The sequence below is a fragment of the Manihot esculenta genome, chromosome 5, assembly GCF_001659605.2.
Source record: "Manihot esculenta cultivar AM560-2 chromosome 5, M.esculenta_v8, whole genome shotgun sequence".
Classification (NCBI taxonomy): domain Eukaryota; kingdom Viridiplantae; phylum Streptophyta; class Magnoliopsida; order Malpighiales; family Euphorbiaceae; genus Manihot; species Manihot esculenta.
In genome coordinates, this window is record NC_035165.2 from 2,993,877 (window position 1) to 3,015,165 (window position 21,289).

Sequence of the window (21,289 nt, forward strand, 5' to 3'; positions counted from 1 at the left end):
TTTAAATATATTTATTTTATTTTCACTAGATTATTGATAAATGAGTAATAATAATAATAGCAAAACTAAATAAAACATTTTATTTGAAATTGAAATTGAATTTTAATTTTTTTTTTATTTTTTAATAAAAAATATGAAATGATTATTTTATTTATAAAAAATATAAAAATATTTTAATAAATTTTTAAAAATATAAAAATTAACTTATTAATAATAATAATATCAAAAATTAAATTATAAATTTTCCTTATAAATATACATCCTACTATCTTTGAGTGTTGTTTTTTTTATAAAAAAATAAATAATAATATATTATAATAATTTTTAAAACTAAAAATTTTTTTTAAAAAATTAATAAATTTGTTTTTAATATTAATTAAATAAAAATATATTTAGAAAATTATAAAGAAATTATTATTTTAAAAATAAAATTAATTTTAACATATGCGAAAAATAATTTTATATTAAAAAATTTTCTTAAAAAAATCCTTTTTAATTCATCAATTGAAATGTTAGAAAAATAAAATATATTAATAAATTTTATGTTTAAAAAGTTTTATAGTGTGAGTGACATTCTCTATTTTCCTAAAAAAATAGTTTAATTTTTATATCAAGAAAATACACTTACCTAAACATCAGAAAAATATAAAAATATTATTTTTTATAAATAAATAGAACCTTTTTATTTACTAAAATCCTTTTTAAAAAAATGTAAATTTCAATGATAAAAATATTAAAATATTTTAAAATATTATCCAACCACATTTTTCATTTATAAAATAAAATATGAACAAATTTTCTATTTCCAACCTTTCATTTGTTTTTAAGTCATGCATCAATATCTAAACTTGTGAATCTTTGGATACTACTCCCCTCCACGTGCTCTATTCCCTACTTACTTCTTCACCTACTAACTTACTACACTTCCATATTACGAATTTGACTATTCACGTTGGAGATTACCAAACTTGTAAATCTTTTGTTTTGCACTATGGAGCTCAGCTTCTCCATTTGACTGTCTCAATGCTCTTTTTTTGATCCACACAAGACCATTGCAAGGACCTGTCAATCTTAGACTGGTGAAAGAAAACCAAGCCAACATCACATATGCTTATTTTTTCAACTCAAATTGGCCAAGTAATCTGTTGAATTTTGGCAGTTGACTGCATTTTGCCCTTCAATTCCTTGTGTATCTTGCCTCATAACTGAAGTTCAAGTCGTTTCCGCATAGTCTTCTTTCAAATTAAGAGTCTTTGTTATCATCACAATTCTATGTTGCGATACCTCTACATGGAACCATCCATAAGGTCAGGAACACCACACGAGTTTGTAATGAGAAGACAAAGAATATCACTACCTCTATCAATGAGAACGGCCCATGAACATGAATTGTCTCCGAGTTCATAATCACTAATCAACGCGTGAATCCAAGTATAAAAGCAGATATGATCGACAATACTCAATGCATGCACATAAAAATAGAAAACGTAAATCCCATAATTGCATCTCAAAAACGCTCTCTACATAAACTATAAGTCCAATCCGAAAGAGAGTTTCCAAAACATTTCATATAAACCAATATGATATCCATCTGCTAATACCAACGAATAAATATTATAATAATTGTCCCAGACCGATCATGCTCTCTGCATGTCCAAGTTTCTGACACTTTCTATATCTCATATCAGGCTTTCTTCGACACTTGCAGTAAGGATGATTCTTTCTGCCACAATATTGACAAGGAGTATATTTTCCCCCTTTGTTGCTGCTACCTCCAGAATTCAGCTGCAACTTTGTTTGCAAAGCACTTTCAATAGATCCCTCTTGTCTCATCAATCTTCTTTGTTCATGTGCTTGAAGTGAACTCAATAATTCTGCCAAACTAACCTTTGACAAATCTTTAGAATTTTCCAAGGAAGCAATGGTTGCCTCAAATCATTCAGGTAAGGACACAATAATTTTTTGAACTATTCTAGTGTCAGTGAGCTCAGTTCCAAGAATTCTTACCTTATTTGCAATACTAATCAGCCAATCTGAGTAATCCTTTATAGTTTCTGATTCTTTAATATGCTGCATCTCAAATTCTCTGATTAAATTCAACACCTTCATCCCTTTGATTCTTTCATCTCTTTGATACTCTTTCTTGAGAAGATCCCAAATGTCCTTAACTGAGCTACATATCATGATTCTACTGAAAATAGTTGGAAAAACTGAAGCAAAGAGACAGGCCTTAGCTTTGGTTTTTCTTGTCTTCTTCTCCTTGTGAGTTTTGATCTGAGCCAAGGTTGGATTTCCTGGTAGAGGAGGCACTTCATAATCTTCCTCAACAGCTTCCCACAAGTCACTCTCATCCAAAAACGCTTCCATTCTTACTATCCACACCTAGCAGTTTTCTCCATCAAACACTCGTGGAGTCATGACTGGGAGGGAACGCTCACCTTCCATTGGCAGAAACAGATTTGGTGATTGTTTTAGGTAAACACTCAGATCAAAAATAGTCTCAAATCATTAAGAAAAAAGAGCTCTGATATCACTGATGCTGTTAACAGACTGGATTTTGTAGAAAAATAAAAAGAGCTAATCTGAAAGGTCTTTCATTTTATTGAATTTGAGATTCAAATATACACTATTATTGCAGAACTGAAATTATAGATTAAATGGCTAAAAAATTGCTAACGTAGCTAAAAAATTAACAACAACTACAACAACTAACTGTTCAACAATATAAGCAAAAATCTAGGACTCCACGTTAACTTAAAAATAAATACGTAATCAGATCATGAGCCACTTTCAACATATTACAATCACATCATATGATTAAGGAAAGAAATGAAGAAAAGGAAACTATAAAGAAAAGAAAGGGAACATACTGTGTGGAAAGCATTGGGTTCGGGGCCAGAGTTGGCAGTGAAGAGGAAATAAGAAGCAAAGGCAGAGGGGCCATCGTCTTTCTGTTGATTATCTTGTTTGTTTTATTCATCTCCCATTTTCTTTCCTTTCACAGAGGGAGAGCTGAGAGCTGAGAGCTGAGAGCAGAGGGCTGGGAATGGAAACATAGAAGTAGAAACTAGCATGACAAATTGACAATGCCCGTTATGTAAATAGTTACATAAACTGGGGTTTATTTAAAGTCGAGCGCAATCCCACAGTCCCCAGTTTAGACTAATACCCGCAACCAAACAACTCCTTTACTCTACACCAACCACTTTCCAGCTTCCACTAGCCAGTCCCGAAATTGTTAATTCTTTATTACATTCACTATATCCTCTCTATTTCCCTACTGAGACGCAGCAGAGTCATGGAAGAAACAACACCAGTCCAGGACCCACCAACCCAAGACCCGAACCCTGAACCAAATCCAAACCCAAACCCACCAGCCACAGTCGCAGCTCCCCCTTCACAGCCACCACTGCAGACAGCAGACGCTGCACCACCACCATCGGCAACAGTAGCTACGGCATCACCTTCACCATCACCACCACCACCACCCCCTCCAGCTGCTGCTTCTCTCCCTCCCAAAGGCAAGAAGAGACCGCTTGAAGGTGATGTCCAAATCCAAGATTGCAGCTACTTCAAGATGCGTGCTGTTCTCAAAGATATTCGTCCCCATCTACTCGAGGTACACTCAACACTCCAATTCAATTTTTGACTATTTCAGTATTTGTGATTGAATCATTCTTTTTAACTTTTTTTTACTTTGCTTGAATTCATTTTAGAATTTAAGGTATAATTCATCGGAATTTGTTGTTTCATTTGTATTCTAATTTGGTTCATAGGTATGGTCTTATTTTCCATTTCAGAATTTATTTTGTTTGTAATGATTTTGAAATGTTTCGGAGCTGTCGAGCCCTTTCTCGGCTTATAAATTTACGATCTTGTAGTGAACTGGTTACCAATTGCTAATTCTCAAGCCCCATTTTGAGCAGTTATTAGTTGAGTATGCCCATGACCTCAGGGTACCTAATTGTCTTGCATGTTCAGATCTGAAAACCTTGTCTCGGAGTCAGCATCTGGGATGGAGAGTGTAAAATGGTACGGTAGAGTACAGACAATAGTCTGTTTCACAGTTTGAGAACTTATTTGACTCTTAGTAAGAGTGCCCCCCTGTAATTTTTTGGTGCATCAACCTTTTATCATGCATCATGTGTTTGTGCTTATATCAAGACTAAAGGGGCTAAACTGCTTCTGTGTTGTTGAAGGTGCTTCAAACAGTGGACTTCCGGAGTTGCAAGGGAGCTGATGAACTTCGAGAGAGTAAGCTTACCGATGTGCAGTTCTGTTGCATAACAATATAGTTGAATAACTATATGCCTATAGGTGTCATGTTGAAATTTTTATTTCTGGCTTGACATGCTTTATCAAATCCAATTTTTGGCCCTTGTTGAACTGGAATCTTAGCTGACTGCCATATGTGAGTTCAAATTGATTGTCTATAACTTACTGCAATCTTTCCTTCATTATGATTATGTTGCAATCTTTCCTTTTCTCCAACTTACTGCAATGGAAATTATCTGAAACTCTCTGTCTGAGGATAGTTATCATTTGAGATCTAAAAAAGTGGTATTCACAGATTCTGAACCAGGATCTAATTTGCTTGATTTTCTGTTTGGTCATTAGTATAACTGGGTACTGAAATCAAGCAACGACCTGTTCGTGAAAGCCTGTAATCAAATTCAGATGTGTACCTCTAGGAAATAGTAAAAACTTCCGTGCAGCTTCTACCGGAAGTGATTTTAGCAAAAGTTGTTGACAAACATAATTAGGAATTTTTTTTTTATATTATTTGGACATGAATTCATTTTTGGTGTCATAAACATATCACTAAAGCTATCATCAGGATCACTTTTTATTTTATTATTCTAAATGAATAGTTTGTAATTGCAGACTGTGTATTGGTTGTGGGTTTTGCTTTTGACCATGTAACTTGTGGTTTGCAGGGTTGAAGCTGCTAATGGAACTATATAAACAAATGACTGCTGAAGCTGTCACCACGAAGGCTAAGAATGAACCTGCAGAGCAGCCCTTGCCAAGTGAAAATGGGGTTGGGCAGAAATCCCTGGGGCATCTTCAAGAAGTCAAGCCAGCAGGTCAACCTCAATCAAACCGAGTTCTTGCAAAACCATCTGAAAGTAAGGAGGCTGTAGATCTTGAGGAGCAATCAGTTTATATCGGTGGATCTGCTTTTGGCTGGAATTTTATAACCTTTTCAGGCAATAAACCAGTCTACTGTGGGAGAACAAAGGAATCGTTTCGGGCTGCTCAAGTGGCTTTGTAGGGAATCAGTGCTCTCTCTCTCTCTCTCTCTCTCTCTCTCTCTCTCTCTTTCTCATGTTGTTTGATGAAAGAAAATAACCATAGAATGCTTCGAACCTCACCAATTATGTTCATATACTGGGGTTTTTAGCTTTTAGCAGGTGTAGTTGTGTAATTCTTTGTTGGAATGCTTGTGGAAAATGCAAGACTTCAGAAGAAATTTGCTGATTAATTCCTTTGTTGGTTTGATACTTTTTTTTTAATCTAAGTTCTTGCAAAGGTCCTAATTGCATCAGCGGGAAATAAAAATATTTACTTATACACTGTAAATGTTATAAAGCTGAATATGAATGAAAATGCCACCCTGTTGTTGTCTAGTGGTTCTCTTTTCCTGATAAAGTGAGAGCTAATTTTCTTTACCATGTAGCATCTTAACATGCAAGATCAACAGGCCTTAGGTTTTTTCTCTTCACAACACTACATCATCTACCATCAACTACTCTTTAACATTCTTTTTCTTGAACTTCTATCCATTTATTTCCCCTTCAATTCTCCATTATTAGTTGTATGTTATAATTAGTTAATTAAAGTTAATTGTCTGTTACTAGATGCCTCTTTTATTATTCAAGGAATCATCAATGTCATGGCTGTTGACATAGACAATTTGATGTTTGGAAGCAGGGGAAAAAACGAGAATTAAGATTGTATCAGTTTGTGGCATATGGAGTTAGGTTCTCTTGTTTAACAGTAATGAAACTCCACATTGCATTGTGATATAACTTTGCTTTTCAGTTCTATTAGTCATTTAATCATTCATGTTTTGTATCCAATTTTTATTTTTGTCCAATTTCATTGTTTTTTCTTCTTCCTTAAGATTGCATCCCTGACTCTCTCTCTCTCTCTCAGTTATAATTAGCTCGGTCTATATCAAATTAGATATGCAACCACTAATTGGATCTTGTTCCTGAAATTGTCACATCTATTATTATTTATGTTTCAGCAAGATTCCAGGGATGTTTGTTTCTTGTCACTTTTTGTTTTGTGTAAGCCTGTTGTTATGATGTAGCTTGTCTTTTTATATAATTTTACTGCCATGAATTATAATACGATCTGGAATGCCATTAAATTACCTGAATTACATAATGTATAAGATGTATATGTGGTGGTAGCAGAATGATCACGAATTTTGCCTACTGCAAAGAGCGTGAGATGTGGGAAAACCTAAGGTAATTAGAGCTTCAGAGTTCAGAGCTATTACAACTTGTTCTTTTTATCATAGTAGAATTTTTCGCTAGTGTCCTGTCCATGGGTAAACTTCTTAAATTTGTGCTTTTGCTGTAACACAAATGCTGTACGCCAACATCACAGGCAGACAATAACTTTTTGGCAGACACATAGCAGGTGAAGAAATTAAGAGGGTCTTGATCTATATATTTCTTGCACAAATTTTTGTAATCTCTCTCGTTCTCACACATATATTTCTATTTCTTGTTCTTTGCTTTGGAGTTCGGTTGTTATATCATATCTCGCCCTTATACCCTGCAATTTCCATGTCTCTGATGTTTCCCCATTTTGAAGCAGCTTTTCGAATTTCAATCTTTTGACAGCATAGAGATTTTTTTTTGTCTTAGATAAATGTTATATAACAAATGGAAGGGAATGTTGACTTGTTAAGCGCTAGCAAGAAAAGCATGTCATAATGTTGTGGGATTGTTTCAATGGAAACCTGTGCATAACATTCAGTTGTGCATTTGAAGTCCTTCTGCTTGAAAGCAGAATCACCCTTTGTCTTGAAATTAAATGTTTCCTGCATTTCGTCAGTGCCCATTTGGAATAAGAGCTGCTGTGCAACACAGGAGAAAAAAAAAATATTTCAAAACATAAAAATATGGCTAAGCATATGATTGAAAAATATACTATTTAAAGAAAAACTTTTGGATATTCTCATTTGTTAGCTGATATTGTCTCAGGTTTCGTTTATGGCTGTCAGGTTCTTTCTCGAGCAACCCTCAGTGCATCACCGAATAGAGATGCGGAATGCCCTTCAAGGCATCGAAGTCAACCATAAGAGTGCCAAAGCTACAGAGAAAAGTGTGAAATCAAGTTATTCCCCAGGTCTCAAAGCTCTTTAGTAAATCACAACCCTAAATTTTGATGTGAAAATTTTATTTTAATTTTTTTTTAATAGGAAGCACATGTATACCATTTCTCAAGTACTCAGAAGAAGTAAATTCTAGATCAGTACTATTAACTTTGTCCATCCCTGCTGTTTGTCATCAGACCAAAGCTTGATAGTCTTGGATTACCATCCTTCAGAGTTCTAATATAAAAGAAATGGTAACGCATATAGAATCTAGTCAGATGAATATTTTCAAAAAATTTAGCAGGAAGAACTGGTACTTTATCGCATGAAATTCTATAAGCATTAAGGTCATGATAAAGAGCAAGTCCTTTGCTATTGCGATATTCTAGCTGTTCTACAACCGAGATGTAGTAGGGGCAACCCTTAAATCTCATTGCCCTGCGTTCATGGCTAGTTTAATAAGTTTTAGCCGATCATAGATACAGAAGCCTTACAATGAAAAAGTTGTTTGCAAGTGTCTTGTTGGGCAAGTATTCTGCCACGAGCAGCCTCTCATCATCTTCAAATCAACAGCCAAGCAAATTTGCCAATCTTTGGTTGCTGAGCTGACCAACTGATCTTGCTTCTTCCTATAGTTGTACATAAAGAAAAAGCGCTTATTGTAGTAATTGAACTTAAATTTGGCGTATCTCTAACAATTCATTAACAGAAGAAATGAAAATCCTTCTCCATCAATGAGATGAACTGAAAACAAGAACATTTGCCCTTGTGGGACCAAAACAAACAACAATTCCATGTACTTGAAATCTTCTTCCAGTAATTTAATGAAGCAAAAATGGAAAATAAATTATAAAAACAGAAAGGCAGTTGGATTTTATTGGCAAACTGCCAAACTGGGGCATCATCATACATACAAACGATTGTAAACTCCTCAATTCTTAACAAACAAGAACCTCAAAAGAAGAGTTTGTAATAGAAGTGCAAATGGTCCAGACGAATTTCATGGCCAGTTTGTTCATGTTCGCTGGTGAAAGCAGAGAGAGTACCGAGACCACAGAATTTATCTGGCGAAATTAATAGTGATAAAAGAAGTTGGCTACCAAAAATTGTCGAGCATCAGGCCAAGCCATTCTATTAATGCGCTTAACAGCGATCCTCCGCCGGTTCTCCGGCTTCCCTTTATAAACAACATCTGGAGCTTTCTCTCCATGCTCAGACACTATGGTTTGTACTGGGGAACCTGACGTTGCATGCTTGAGCTGCTCGAACGCGAAGTCGCCGAACGCTGGCAAGTAATCAACCTTCCTCTTGTTTTCATTCCCTGCAGCCAATCACAAACACAAAAACAAGAAATCAACACTATTAACCCTTCAATCTCCACAGCACTCTGTTTTTCATAATCTACTTGTAATCAAGAACCAACCCACCAACGGCATCAGGAACTTCCACAACTGCTGCTGCCTTGAACTGTGAATCCCAGCAACACGAAGTGAGCTTACAGCACTTGCTTCCCATCTCCCCGATTTTATCCCTCCAATCTATACAAACCCAGTTGATCAAATTGAGTAATCTCAGGGGTTGGCGAAATCAAGAAAAAAAAAACTGATTCTTGAAACAGAGATCAGAAAATAAACAGAACAGAATATGGATAACAATTTGCACATAATGCTTTATAAATGTATCAGACACAGTGAATCTACAGGTTTCTAAACATTGATTAGTTGAATAAATTAAATTGTTAAAACCCACATGGACATGCCGAGAAAATTTTAATTCAAAGCCATAGAACATATGAATTATTTAAACAATCTTGTTTGTTTCTTTTTCATGCAGACTAGTGATGGACATGATTATTGTAAAAAGTATATAGTAATTAAATGTTTATTTATTTTATTTTATTCAATCTTGCAACGCTGGGTGAGTTTGGATTGACATGGATGATTGATTGGAAGTGGTCTTTGTTCAGAGAATAGAAACAGAGGGGCCAACGGCCAAAAGCTTTCAGTTTTCTTAATTCTCATGCTCCCGCCGTAATCATTTTGATTAGTCACCTTTAATCATGCTTATTGTTTAATTTTTCGCCTTTTAAGCTTATTAATTAAGCGACGCCGTTTTGTCGTTCTTTTGCTCCATATTTTTTTGAAGTTTTCAACAGGCAGTCTGGGTTGTGAAAAGAATTGGTGACCCGAAACAAAAATATGCAAACTTTAGGGTAAATCGTATAGAAATAAAAAATACAGGGACTGAATAGTAAAAAAATGTTTCCTTTCTCTAGGGTTAGGGTTTAAACGTTCCCAAAACATTTACGTAGCCGAACCCTCTTATTGATATTAGCGCGATCGAAATGTCGAAGAAGAATAATTTAGCCCGCAGAAAGAGACAGCATGAATTCGAGCTTCAAAGTAATTGCATCTTCTAATATCTCCTCTGTGTTTATATTTTACATAGCTCTTTGAATTTGTAGTTACCGTTTTTGTTTTTCTGGTTAATTGTAGAGGAGAAGGAACTGAAAGAAAAGAAAGAGAAGAAGCTACTAGCAAAGAAGAATAAGATGAAAGTGAGTGTCTTCTGTTTTGATTTTTTTTTTTTTTTTTTTTTTTTTTTGGGTCCGCTGAGATGCTGAGGAAAGAAAAATATTGAAGCTTTTTTGGACTCTGCTTTTATCTTCCAGGAATTCACGTTAATTAAGCATGTTAGTGGAAATTTTAGGATTGAAGATGTTGATTCATTGTTTTGGCTTATGAGTTCCAATAATGAAAATTGAGTAATGGTGATTAGTTTCAAAAGGGAAATTTGGTTGCTTGAAATCGCATGAAATTATAATTATCATTCTAATTTCCAGGCGTATTTTTGTTTTAAGGTTGACAGTAAGAACAATACAAAGAAGGGTTCAAGTGGATTTTCGCTAAAGAAGAAAAAGTTGAAGACCAAATTGACTGCATTGACAAAAGCAAAAGCTGCCCAGGCTATGGAAGTCGACAAATGACAAATGAAGTTCAAATTTTGATGTCATAGGTTTGTGTTGATATGCTGGTCAATTCATTGCTGCTGAATTCACAGCTTTTTGTAAGTTGTAACTTAGACAGGAAGTTTTTGTCTAGCACTTCCTATGCTATTCACTATTCAAATGGTTGTCCTTGATCAATTTGCTTATGAAGATAAACTTTTGCGGTTGCTGGAAAATTCTAACTTTGAGACTTTTTATGTCTTCATGGAAGTGACTATCGGCACTAGACCATTTAGGTGTGAAATAAATTTTTTTTATTGGATGCATGTGCAAAGCATCAATGGAATGTAGGACGAAAATGAGTAAATGACTATGATTTTGCTTCCTTTGGCCCATAAATTCTGTGAGGAGAAGATATACTTTCAGCCAATAAAAGTAAACTGCTCAATTAAAACTTGGGTTGGTTTACTAGATTCTGTTCAACTTTGTTTTTATTGCATGCTTGCAACATATCAGGAGAAGTTTTTGAATACTTCCTCAAGCTTTGAACGCCTTTGATCTTTCATTCACTTTGTAGGAAAAGTATATCTCTCATGTAGCAAAGTCAATATTGTGAAATATGTTTTGCAAAGTAGTGTTTTTATGCAGAAATTACATTTTATCAAATATATTGCTTAGCAGTATTTATACACAGCTTTATGGGCGATCTTGAATTCTGGGAGGCTGTTGCAGGTGCATGTATTTGCGCAAGCTATATGTTTGGAAGAAGGATTAGTGCATTGTTGTGATGATTGACATTACATGTATGTTATCTGCAAAACTTTGAAAGATACTTAATCCTTCCTTTTCTTCAGGAGAGTCCATGGCAAATTCCTGCATCAGATAAGTAACATGTACCGTGTGTTTTAGAAAATCATGTGCAAGACCAGACCATGAAAGCTAACAAGAACTTTGCTGAGAGTCCTCTTGCAATTAACAAGAAATAGTCCGAGTCCTAATGAGATTGGTATTGCTAAACTACTTGATTAATGTGCTAGGAGAAATTAAAATATGTTTCCTTTAACAAGTTGTGAGGATCACAATTTCATTCGTGCTGTATTGACTTTGGTTAAATGAGAAGATTCTTTTGTTGAGAGGTGTTGTGAGATGAGGAGTTGAAGAACCATGCATGATCAGATTATGCTGAAAGAGTTCATACTTCATTCCCAGAATGAACACTGTCCGTTGGTCTTATTCAGATTAACCTGCTTAATCAAACTGTTCCTTATAAACAATTTATTAGGACTGAGATAGAAAAATCACCTCTGCAAATATTGACACGATAAATTTCTCAGCAGGAAGGCTCATTTGTTTGTTTTGCTTAGCATAGAAGAACAGCACAAATGGGTCGGGCTAGGCCATGAGGATTATACAGGCTGAGGCCGAAGAAGGTTGCCATCTTTTTCGGAGTTTGTCACTTTCATCCACTTGATGTCAAGCTTATATGGATGTGGTGCATATTTATGATCCTATATGCAATTGGCATAGTATCTTACTGGGGACCATTCTGTATCCGGATCTCATATCCTAGTAACCCAATCCATTTATTTACCTTACTAGTAGATGGAAAAAGACATGATTTTCTTTATTCAAAAATATTTTTTTCTTAAAAAATAATTTACAAGAAATTATTAGATATGCTTATTTTCCTTTATAAATGAGAGATTACCCACCTCAAATTAAATATCTAGTGATTGATGATATTTTGAAGGGTGACTTCACAGCTTATTTTAGGAAAAATTGAAAGACATGGATAGAGTTTCAAACAAAGAAACAAGTTAGAGTTTCTTAGTCAAAATAAAACTTGTTTTGATTCTTAAAAAACACAGTTACACCTCAACAAATATAGGTTGAGGGTTGTTCCACCAACCAACATCATCTTAGGTCTTCAAATTTTGTGTCTTTTTCTTGTATTTTTATTATTCCTTTCCCACTTTCTTAGTGTTGATGTCAAAATGAAACCATTCTTTCTGAAGCTTTTCTGAACCCAATCAAAACCTTAACTGTTTTTTCCACATGGTTTGATTTTCAGTAGATTTGTCAATCACCATAGAGCGTGGTGGCTTATTGGTAAACCTTGAATGTTGAATGCATTTAATTTGGGTCCGACTCTTAGTCATGTGTTGAGATTTAAATCGTCCATAGTTGATGAGTGAGTGAAATTCCAGAGTGGGTTCCATGGATGATTATTGTTTGCAGGCCTGGTCAAATTTTGCCACTATTGCTCTCATGGGTTTTGAGAAATCAGTTTCTAAATGCATTGTATTTCATTTTTATTTTTTATTTTTTATTTTTACTGTTACAAAGTAGAGTGTAAATTTAGCATTGATTTTTACATCAGAGGTTCATTTATCCCATCATCAGACATAACTTGTTTAAGGCCTTAATGAATGATAATTAGCCCAACAAGATTTTGCTTTACTCATAAAACAAAGTGGTCATACCTCTTTAATTACAAAAGTTTTGTAGCTAATTGAGATAGATCATTCAATGTCAAATGAGTAGGAAAGGTTCTGTCACTAATAATGAAACTTAATTTTTCTATAAAAAAATTAATAAGAATTTAATTTAATTTTTTTATTTAAAATAAAATTTTAATTTTTAAAGAAAATAAATTTATATTATATAATTTTATAACATATTTTTTTTTGGGCAAAATCTAATAAGAAATTACCCAGCCTTTGTCTTCTTTAAATTTATATTGATTTAAATGTATATCTCCTTTTAAATAATAATAATAATATAGAAAAGAATCTGATTCCATTTAAAGACACTTGTCACTATAGAGCAGTGATGAGCACCAGAAAACCACTTGTGATTTAGTTCAAAGTTGAACCAATTGGGTAGTCATAACTCCTGCAAGGTCGCCATCACAGCAGAAAAAATGTGCTTCATGATTTAATAAAAATAAAAAAACATTTTTTTTTTTTTAAAAAAAGAAGAAGAAGCATGATTTAGGGGTTATTGATTCCATGTATTGCATCTTAGAATAGTAAAGGTCTTTTATTAGAGATTTATTCTTTTCGTTAATGTTTATAAAAAAAAGAAAAAAAAAAAACTCTTATTAAAACTGTTATTTCTATGTTGAATAGTAGAGAATTGAGATTTGGGAATAGAAATTGAAAAAGACCCTCTTGGAAAATAATATTTATTTAAAATAATAAAAAGGCAGACCAAGATTGCATCGGCTTTGTTGTCAAGTGTCATAAGATGCATAGACAATAATAAAATATTACAACAAAGGTACCTCCAATTTTTTTAGAGAATGTCTGCCCAAAGCAACTTTAAAAATAAAAAAAAATTATCTAAAATCTATTAAAATAATAAACCTTAACAGTATTATTTTATAAAATCAACTCTTTTTTTCTCGAAAAAGAAAACCTAGAACCTTCCATATTATAATAATAATTTATTCCTGTTCTTACAAAGTCAACGTTGACTCTCTTATAATACAAAAATAAAAGAGATACTTTATTTTTCATTAATCAATGTACAATGTGGTGTGGTGTACGAGAGCTCCATTTAAAATTCTGTCAGAAAGATGAAATGTTAATTTAAATTTAAATTTTGAAATATTTTAAATAAAATCGAGAAATAAATTATTCTTCCTTGCTATGATAATGATGGTCTATTATACACCCTTTTAAATAATAAAATTGATAAAAAAAAAGAATTAAATTTAATTTATGTAAAATTTTTTATTTTAAATAATGGATTATTACTTTATGGCTTTAAAAAGTTAAATTAAAATCTGAAGAATATCTTTAAGTTGTCATACAATATTTTATTTTATAATAAAATTTATGTTTTTCAACTATTTCTTAAATGAAAAACGTTGATTCTTCTATAATCAAATTATCTACGACTTTTCAATAACTAAAATTAAATAATTATTTAAAAATATTTATTTAAAATAATAAAAAGTAAACCATATTATTATCATAATACTTTAATTTTTCAAAGTCATGAAATTTTAAGTTTAAAAAACTATTTCAATTACTGAAGTTTATAATTTTTTTTCTCATTTTCACGAAAATAAAAACTAACGTCTTATCGAAAAAAAAAGAGAGTTAATTTCCGGTTTCCACGTGCACTTATCCTCTTGGCTTTCAGAATACTTTTATTATTACGTTAAAATTAAAGTATATTTTTTAAAAAATAATAATTGAATAATTAGGTCAAATATAAATTAATTGACGTGGGTGACAGTAGAAGAGGGGACGGGTGGGTGAGATTAGCAGGTGAAGTTATAGATATTTTAGGTGGGATGGGCATGGGCAGAGTTTAGTGGTAACAGAGAAAAGTCACATGCAAACAAAGCTTACCGTCCCTTGCCTCTGGGCCCCTCTCCCTCCTCTTCTTCCTACTTGCTTCCTTGGCGCGTGCTACATCGACCATTTTGGATCTTGCATCAGAATTTGTAATTCAAGTTTTTCTTGGGGAGATTTACATTTTGTTCCTTATGGCATAACACTAATAACACTTTCATCCTTAAGTTTTAAAAATTAAACTATTTCATCCCTCACTTTTGTTTCCTTAAAATTGGAGGCCTTATATCATTATGTCTCAATATATTTGAAATATTTTGGTCTGTCAAAATATCTTTATCTGCAAATTTTAATTTTTTAATTTTATAATAGTGATAAATTAATAATTTTTTACAAAATTCAGGGGTGTAATTGTATATTTCAAGAATAAAATGTTTTTTTTTCAAATAAATAATCTCCATTGGGCTCAATTATTTGCGTGAGAATCTAGAGAAAGGAAGGAGCGAGTTTCACGCGCCATAGTCGAGGCTGCAAGGGTTGTGGTATAAGCGAGCTGATATAGAAAAGACCGGCCGTATTTCATTGAATATGAAAAAGAAAAGAAGAAAAAAAAAAGAGAAATTCAGTATTATCCAAAGAAGAAGCTCTTTTTTCTGTTCAAGCTTTTGTTTGTTTCTAAACCTCTCTGCTCTCTCACTCTGTGTGCCGTGAGTGATGATGATTTGCTAGAGAGAGAAAGAGAGAGATAAAGCTTTCAGGCTTTCTTTATTTTATTTATTTTTTATGTGAAACACCATGGAGATAGATAGACTGAGATAAGCAGCTTTAGTGTTCTACAGAGAGAATTAAAATAGATAAAAAAGAAAGAGAAAGGTCTGCCTTAGAAATATGCATCCGATAAGGACTTGTGTCAAAAGAGATTATTTTTTCTATTTCCTTTTTTTTTAAGTAGCAAGTAATTACTTTCAACCGCATTCTGCCACTTCCTCTCTTTCTCTCTGTGTGTACCTTCTCCGTTTTTCCCTTGATTCCAGCAAAGCTGTACCTGTACTGCCTTTATTTCTCTCTTCACGTCTCTTTTCAAGCCTCCCCATTTGTTTCTTTTTTTTTCTTGATCTACAGAGTGTATGAGAAGGACTTTTGAAAAGTGTTCGACTTTTAACACTCTTCAGAGTTTTAGCTTTCTAGCTTCAAGCTTGTTGTTTAGAGAGAGAGATAGCTACTTCATTCAAGTATGAACTTGGTTAATGTTTTTTGAGAACTGGGGTTTGAAATTTTAGCTGTCACTCAAAATTTTGGTTTTAATTTGTGTTGTTCTTGAAGTATTGGCGTTGGCTTGGAAGATGCTTTGTGTTTAAGGTTTATGAGTGATGGGTTGGTGAGATTGTGCAATTTTCAAGCCTGCCTTGTTTGAATTTTGGTTTGGTAAGCTGTAAAATTAGCTTGCATTTTTGTCTTTTCTTTTAAGCTCCTAGCTTTTTAGATTTCAGACCCTTTTATTTTCTTCTATTGCTTTCTTGCTTCCTTTAGATTCCGAGTTTTTCTGTATTTTTTTGCATCTGCTTATCTGTGCATTCTTCTAATATATCTAATCAGTTTTGCTAACACTTTTTTTAATGTATATTTGAAGTTTCTTTGAATCTAAGTGTTCTTTCCTTTATATTTTTTTGTAAATATAGATCTCGGGATCCTCGCATGCGACTTTGCGGCTCCACTCTCAAACAATGCCTCTCTTGGAGCCTTGCTTAGCTTCTTCAAGCACATTTTTCATATTTAGAATGTGATCCATTTGAAAGTGTTTATAATCGTTTTATATGCCTTTTCATATTCGTTGGAGATTTTGAGATACACCCGTAGAGGAAAAGGATTTTACTTTTACTGTTCACTTAGTTGCATTATATTAAATTATTGCATTTTGGCGGGATTGTCCTTTGGACTGAAGTGTGGAGCAAGTAGGAGAATCTTAATATTGTAGTTGATTGGAAATTGGGTTCAAATTTGCTTAAGCAAAACTGTGAGGAGTATAGTAAATGCATGGATCGAAGGGATGCTATGGCGATGTCTGGTCCTGCTTCCTTCTATATGCAGAGAGGAATGGGTGGGTCTGGGTCTGGAACGCAGTCCGGATTAAATGTATCATCAGGCATCAATGCTTTAACTAGTTCGAATGTATCATTTCATTCTAATGTTGGAGCCAATGCAATTGGATCTACATTACCTATAGAAAATCCAACAGCACTTCAACCTCATGGTGCTAATGTGGGTGCACCATCTGTGATGCCTCCATCTGGTGAGCCTATGAAAAGAAAAAGGGGAAGACCCCGAAAATATGGACCCGATGGGACTGTTTCACTTGCATTATCTCCTCCATTATCTACACATCCTGGTACAATAACCCCAACACAGAAGCGGGGCAGAGGACGACCACCAGGAACTGGGAGGAAGCAACAATTAGCTTCCCTTGGTATGATTTCTTTGACAAAGTTGCTTTATGTTATATATTCATAGAAAATGATGCATTGTAGCTGAATGAGATTGCACTAATTATAGCTTGGTGGGGAGATTTTCGTTTGTGCATGTTTTTAAGTACAATTTTCTGAATAAGATGCATCTTTTCTATTGTCATTGATCGGCTTGTTACTGCATGGTAGATGACCAGTTTGCTTGTTAATATGGACATTGCAATTGGAACATACCAGGATGTGCAGAAACCCTTCACTTTCAACTTCAAGGCAGACTGACTGACTGACTTAAATAGAATCCATTAGATTGGTTGAACTGATAATTCAAGGTAGAATAAGCAGTTGATGCTACCTGGGATGTGATTGTTTAGGAACAGGACCTTTCGTCATAATCAAAGCATTTATAATTAGGCTTGGTCAACTCTTGAACCATTAATTGCTCCAAAAATCTATTAAGTAACCAGGGTAAAAGCATATACATTGTACTTTTATGCATACATAATCACAAGTACACATCTATATTTAAATTTATATTATTTGTGCCTAAGGCTTTTATTTGTTCATTTAAAACTATCCTCACTTTTTTTTTTGTTTGAGAGCATAACTCTGACGTTTGAAATGAGCTGGTAGATTTATCTTCGGCAAGTTAAACGCACAGAAATTTGTCTTTGTATATTTGTAATATTTGGTGTTTGAATGATGTGCTTTTAATTGTTTTGCTAGGCGAATGGCTCTCTGGTTCAGCTGGAATGGGCTTTACTCCTCATATCATCACCATTGCTGTAGGAGAAGTATGTTGCTTTTACTTTAGAATCTGTGCTCAGTTAGTGTACCATATAAACTAAATACAAATAAATTGCAAATTATATCTAAAGTTGTTCCTCCAATCATTTGTATTGTGCTGGACAAGATATGGCATAATCAGGCAGAACTTAGTGGATGTAGTATATTCTGTGACTCTGTGTCATGAATATAATAAGTTGGATTTGCCGAGATTTTCTAATGATGCTGTTGTTAAGAGCTCATATTGTAAGTGAGGCTGAAGATTAGATGTTACCATGTATGCTCTCACATGCAAATGTTCATTATTTTGGAAACAACAAATTATAGACCCATCATTAGTATATGTGCTGACATTTAAAATGAGAGAATCCAAGATTTGAACTTTAGGACCACTTTGAAAAATTTCTTTTATCCAAAATAAAGACTTACTAAGTCTATAAGTTTAAGCTTGTAGATGAGGGCTTTGCTTTGCATTCCTTAAAATCTTTATGTTGTATTTTAAGGGCATTGATCTGAGATGAATACTTAAAGGGAAAAAAATAATGGGATTTTCATTTGTTTTTTTTTTTTCTCTCTCCCTGTCTCTGTCTCTGAATGCATAGTACCAGTTGAACTCGAGTAACTTCAAGAGAAAAATGCAGTAACCATTCATAGAAGTTAGACAAGTGAACTGTTCATAAAAATAAGAGACAAAAGAAAAAAGTAATTGGTTTGCCCAGTTATGTTTCATTATTTTCCTTCAGATCATTTTGTATTTGCCTTTTTTATCATATTTTTCTTTTATATTGAAAATGCTTAACTTCTCTGCAGGACATTGCAACAAAAATAATGTCTTTCTCGCAGCAAGGACCAAGAGCTATATGTGTTTTGTCAGCAAATGGTGCTGTCTCTACTGTGACTCTCCGTCAGCCATCAAGTTCTGGAGGCACTGTAACATATGAGGTTTGGGCATTTGATTTTTCCCTGCTTTTATATTTCGGCTATTTGTCAGTACAGATGTTTCTAACATGGTTGGGTCTAACTTTTTAAATGTCAAGATGACGAATAATATTGTAAAATAATGTGATGTGGATTCTTATGCCTGTAGGGTGAAATCCATGTACGCTTAAATCCTTAAAAGCTTGTAACTAAAAGTTTTATCCTAATTAACATTTATCTTCTGTCTGAAACAATCTATTTTTTTCCTTGGTTATGGAGACTGGTTCTGTCCTCCATTTCACAAATAACAGCTGGCAAGCAGCCATGTACAAATGCTTTGCGCATATACATACATACATATATATATATATATATTAAAGAAAATAAAAGTATCCTCTTGATCTATTCATTGAGATGTTGGAAATTAGCTCCTTGATTCTAGGCCGGCCATGCCTATTTAATGTTTCTTCTCTAGCTCCTTTTCATATCTCATCAGTTGAAATCCAAACAATTTTGGTTTCTTCTGTAGGGACGCTTTGAGATTTTATGTTTGTCGGGCTCTTACTTGGTCACTAACAATAGTGGCGCCCGAAATCGCGCTGGTGGACTGAGCGTCTCTCTTGCCAGTCCTGATGGTCGGGTAATTGGTGGAGGAGTTGGGGGGATGCTCATTGCAGCAAGCCCTGTTCAGGTAATTTTTTGCTTTTTTATCACCGTCTGCTGATCATCCTCTCTCTGAAACACTTGTAAAAATCTATTGATCATAAGGCCAGCAAGTGAATCTAGTTTTCTTGTAAGATGAATATTAAGATGATGTCAGTATTTGAATTGGCAAGATGTTCCTTAGTGTGTAAATTTACAACTTTTCTATCTGACTTGACTCTTCCAGTTGTTATTTGATTTCCTATCACAGACAGTAGAATTAGACATAATTTCAGTTGTCTTCCATGATAATTTCTGATTAATGCATTGCTTCAGGTGATCGTGGGAAGTTTCTTGTGGGGTGGTTTGAAGACAAAGAACAAGAAAGGGGAAGCTCCAGAAGGTGCCAGAGATTTGGATCATCAGACAGTTGAGCATCCAATAACTCCAACTAGCATTCCACCTAGTCAGAATCTTCCTCCAACATCCTCAGTGGGTTTATGGCCTGGTTCACAGCCTGTGGATATGCGCAACACGCATGTCGACATTGATTTGATGCGCGGATGATAACTTCAGTTGACTGTTTCGTGGGCAGTATATATTCTGCTGTTATCAGCACCACTTGTTTCTCATCTCCTGTAAGTCTAGTGATGACAATTGAAGTCAGCTGATTCTGGGCATAAATGTCTCGCTTCATTTAACCTTGACAGACTATGGATTGTACTCTTTTTGCAGCTTCATGACAACTAGTTCGGAATTTAAGTGGTCGTGTATTTAACTCATCGAATTTTTAGAGGATGTTCAATTACAATTTCAAAATTCGTTAGTTCGCAGCTATTATTGCTTTTAATATTCAGTCTTAGAACTTATGGTGTTTAGTTGTTCTGAATGGTCACTAAAAGGGAGATTGAAAACTGCAAATTTTGTATTACTCAAGCCAAGACATTGAGCTTTGGAAGGAGGTTTGCGGTGAAAGGTAAGATTTTTCTGCCACGGCTACATGGCTTAGGTTGATTTGTTGGCTGGTTGAGATCCTAATTTATTGCTTGATTGGGCAAAAGCCGGTACGGAGATTGCTGTAGTTCAGAATCTGTGTCTGTTAGGGTTCAGCTAATCATAATTTTTGACTTGCTACTGCTTTTGTTATCCCAGAATTCATGCCACTGTAAATTTACTAACAAGATAATTACCTATTGAGTAAGAAACAAGGACAAGACAAGCCTTGAGAGTGCTCATTAAGCATCAGACCATGTGATTCACCCCAGTCCTCTTCAGCCTGGGAATTTATGGCACCATCAGGTCTTAACCAAATTGCCATGTCCTGCTTCTAACTACAGTGTCAACATAAATGTCCGAGTCTGGTATCGTTTGATTTCAAATATATAATTTGTTTTCGCTCATAATCTTACTGGTTGAATGCAATTAGTTTAATGTGCAGGAACATGATCCATGCCTAATGCTTTGAAACTTCAAAATAAAGACAGAACTGTGGCTGGCAATTGCATACGGTGATTTAGACAACAGTTTATATTCATTTTTAACTTTATTTAATCTCAAGCCATTTCTTTCGCATGATGTTTCAAGTTCATGGTTGAAGTTCCTGATTCATAATGTTCTACCCATTTGAGTTTGATCTCTGTTTAGTCTTCATCCTCCACCTACACATTTCCCTAATATTTATTTGCAAGGGCCAAATTAGATATTTTACATCATATACCATGTTAAGATTAACGTAAATGGCACGACTATTTTAATTGAAAAGATCCTCACTTTGTCCTAATTGCTATTTTCAGTACCTTATATACATAGCCTACCAATTGCTTGTCTAATGTACACCGTATTAAACAACTGCTATTTCTGATGTTCAAGAAGTTAAAATCAACTAAGACAAACA

At 34.1% G+C, this 21,289-nt stretch overlaps 4 protein-coding genes across 6 annotated transcripts; 3 read left to right on the plus strand and 1 right to left on the minus strand.

Moving 5' to 3' along the window:
* Positions 1-3,219: 3,219 nt before the first annotated feature.
* LOC110616257 (neural Wiskott-Aldrich syndrome protein) lies at positions 3,220-5,485 on the plus strand. The gene is made up of 3 exons (XM_021758622.2): positions 3,220-3,619; positions 4,200-4,254; positions 4,938-5,485. Exons 1-3 carry the CDS (start codon positions 3,299-3,301, stop codon positions 5,273-5,275), a joined length of 714 nt encoding a protein of 237 aa, XP_021614314.1. The 5' UTR covers positions 3,220-3,298; the 3' UTR covers positions 5,276-5,485.
* A 2,703-nt stretch (positions 5,486-8,188) lies between these two features.
* LOC110616258 (serine/threonine-protein kinase BSK3) lies at positions 8,189-9,209 on the minus strand. Its single transcript, XM_021758624.2, has 2 exons — positions 8,764-9,209; positions 8,189-8,657 (listed from the first exon to the last, which is right to left on the minus strand). The coding sequence occupies exons 1-2, from the start codon at positions 8,849-8,851 to the stop codon at positions 8,410-8,412; spliced, it is 336 nt and encodes a 111-aa protein (XP_021614316.1). The 5' UTR covers positions 8,852-9,209; the 3' UTR covers positions 8,189-8,409.
* Positions 9,210-9,513: 304 nt separating this feature from the next.
* On the plus strand, positions 9,514-12,451 carry LOC110614887. Of its 2 annotated transcripts, XM_021756577.2 has the most exons (4): positions 9,514-9,738; positions 9,832-9,893; positions 10,197-10,351; positions 11,138-12,451. In XM_021756577.2, exons 1-3 carry the CDS (start codon positions 9,681-9,683, stop codon positions 10,320-10,322), a joined length of 246 nt encoding a protein of 81 aa, XP_021612269.1. In that variant the 5' UTR covers positions 9,514-9,680; the 3' UTR covers positions 10,323-10,351; positions 11,138-12,451. The 2 variants fall into 2 exon arrangements, with proteins under 2 accessions (XP_021612269.1, XP_021612268.1); XM_021756576.2 differs by lacking the exon at positions 11,138-12,451 and having other exon boundaries at positions 9,521-9,738; positions 10,197-10,609.
* A 2,803-nt stretch (positions 12,452-15,254) lies between these two features.
* On the plus strand, positions 15,255-20,230 carry LOC110615316 (AT-hook motif nuclear-localized protein 9). Of its 2 annotated transcripts, XM_021757135.2 has the most exons (7): positions 15,265-15,822; positions 15,914-16,015; positions 16,270-17,054; positions 17,776-17,843; positions 18,646-18,777; positions 19,283-19,444; positions 19,732-20,230. In XM_021757135.2, the coding sequence occupies exons 3-7, from the start codon at positions 16,625-16,627 to the stop codon at positions 19,960-19,962; spliced, it is 1,023 nt and encodes a 340-aa protein (XP_021612827.1). In that variant the 5' UTR covers positions 15,265-15,822; positions 15,914-16,015; positions 16,270-16,624; the 3' UTR covers positions 19,963-20,230. The 2 variants fall into 2 exon arrangements, with proteins under 2 accessions (XP_021612828.1, XP_021612827.1); XM_021757136.2 differs by lacking the exon at positions 19,283-19,444 and having other exon boundaries at positions 15,255-16,015.
* Positions 20,231-21,289: the final 1,059 nt, after the last annotated feature.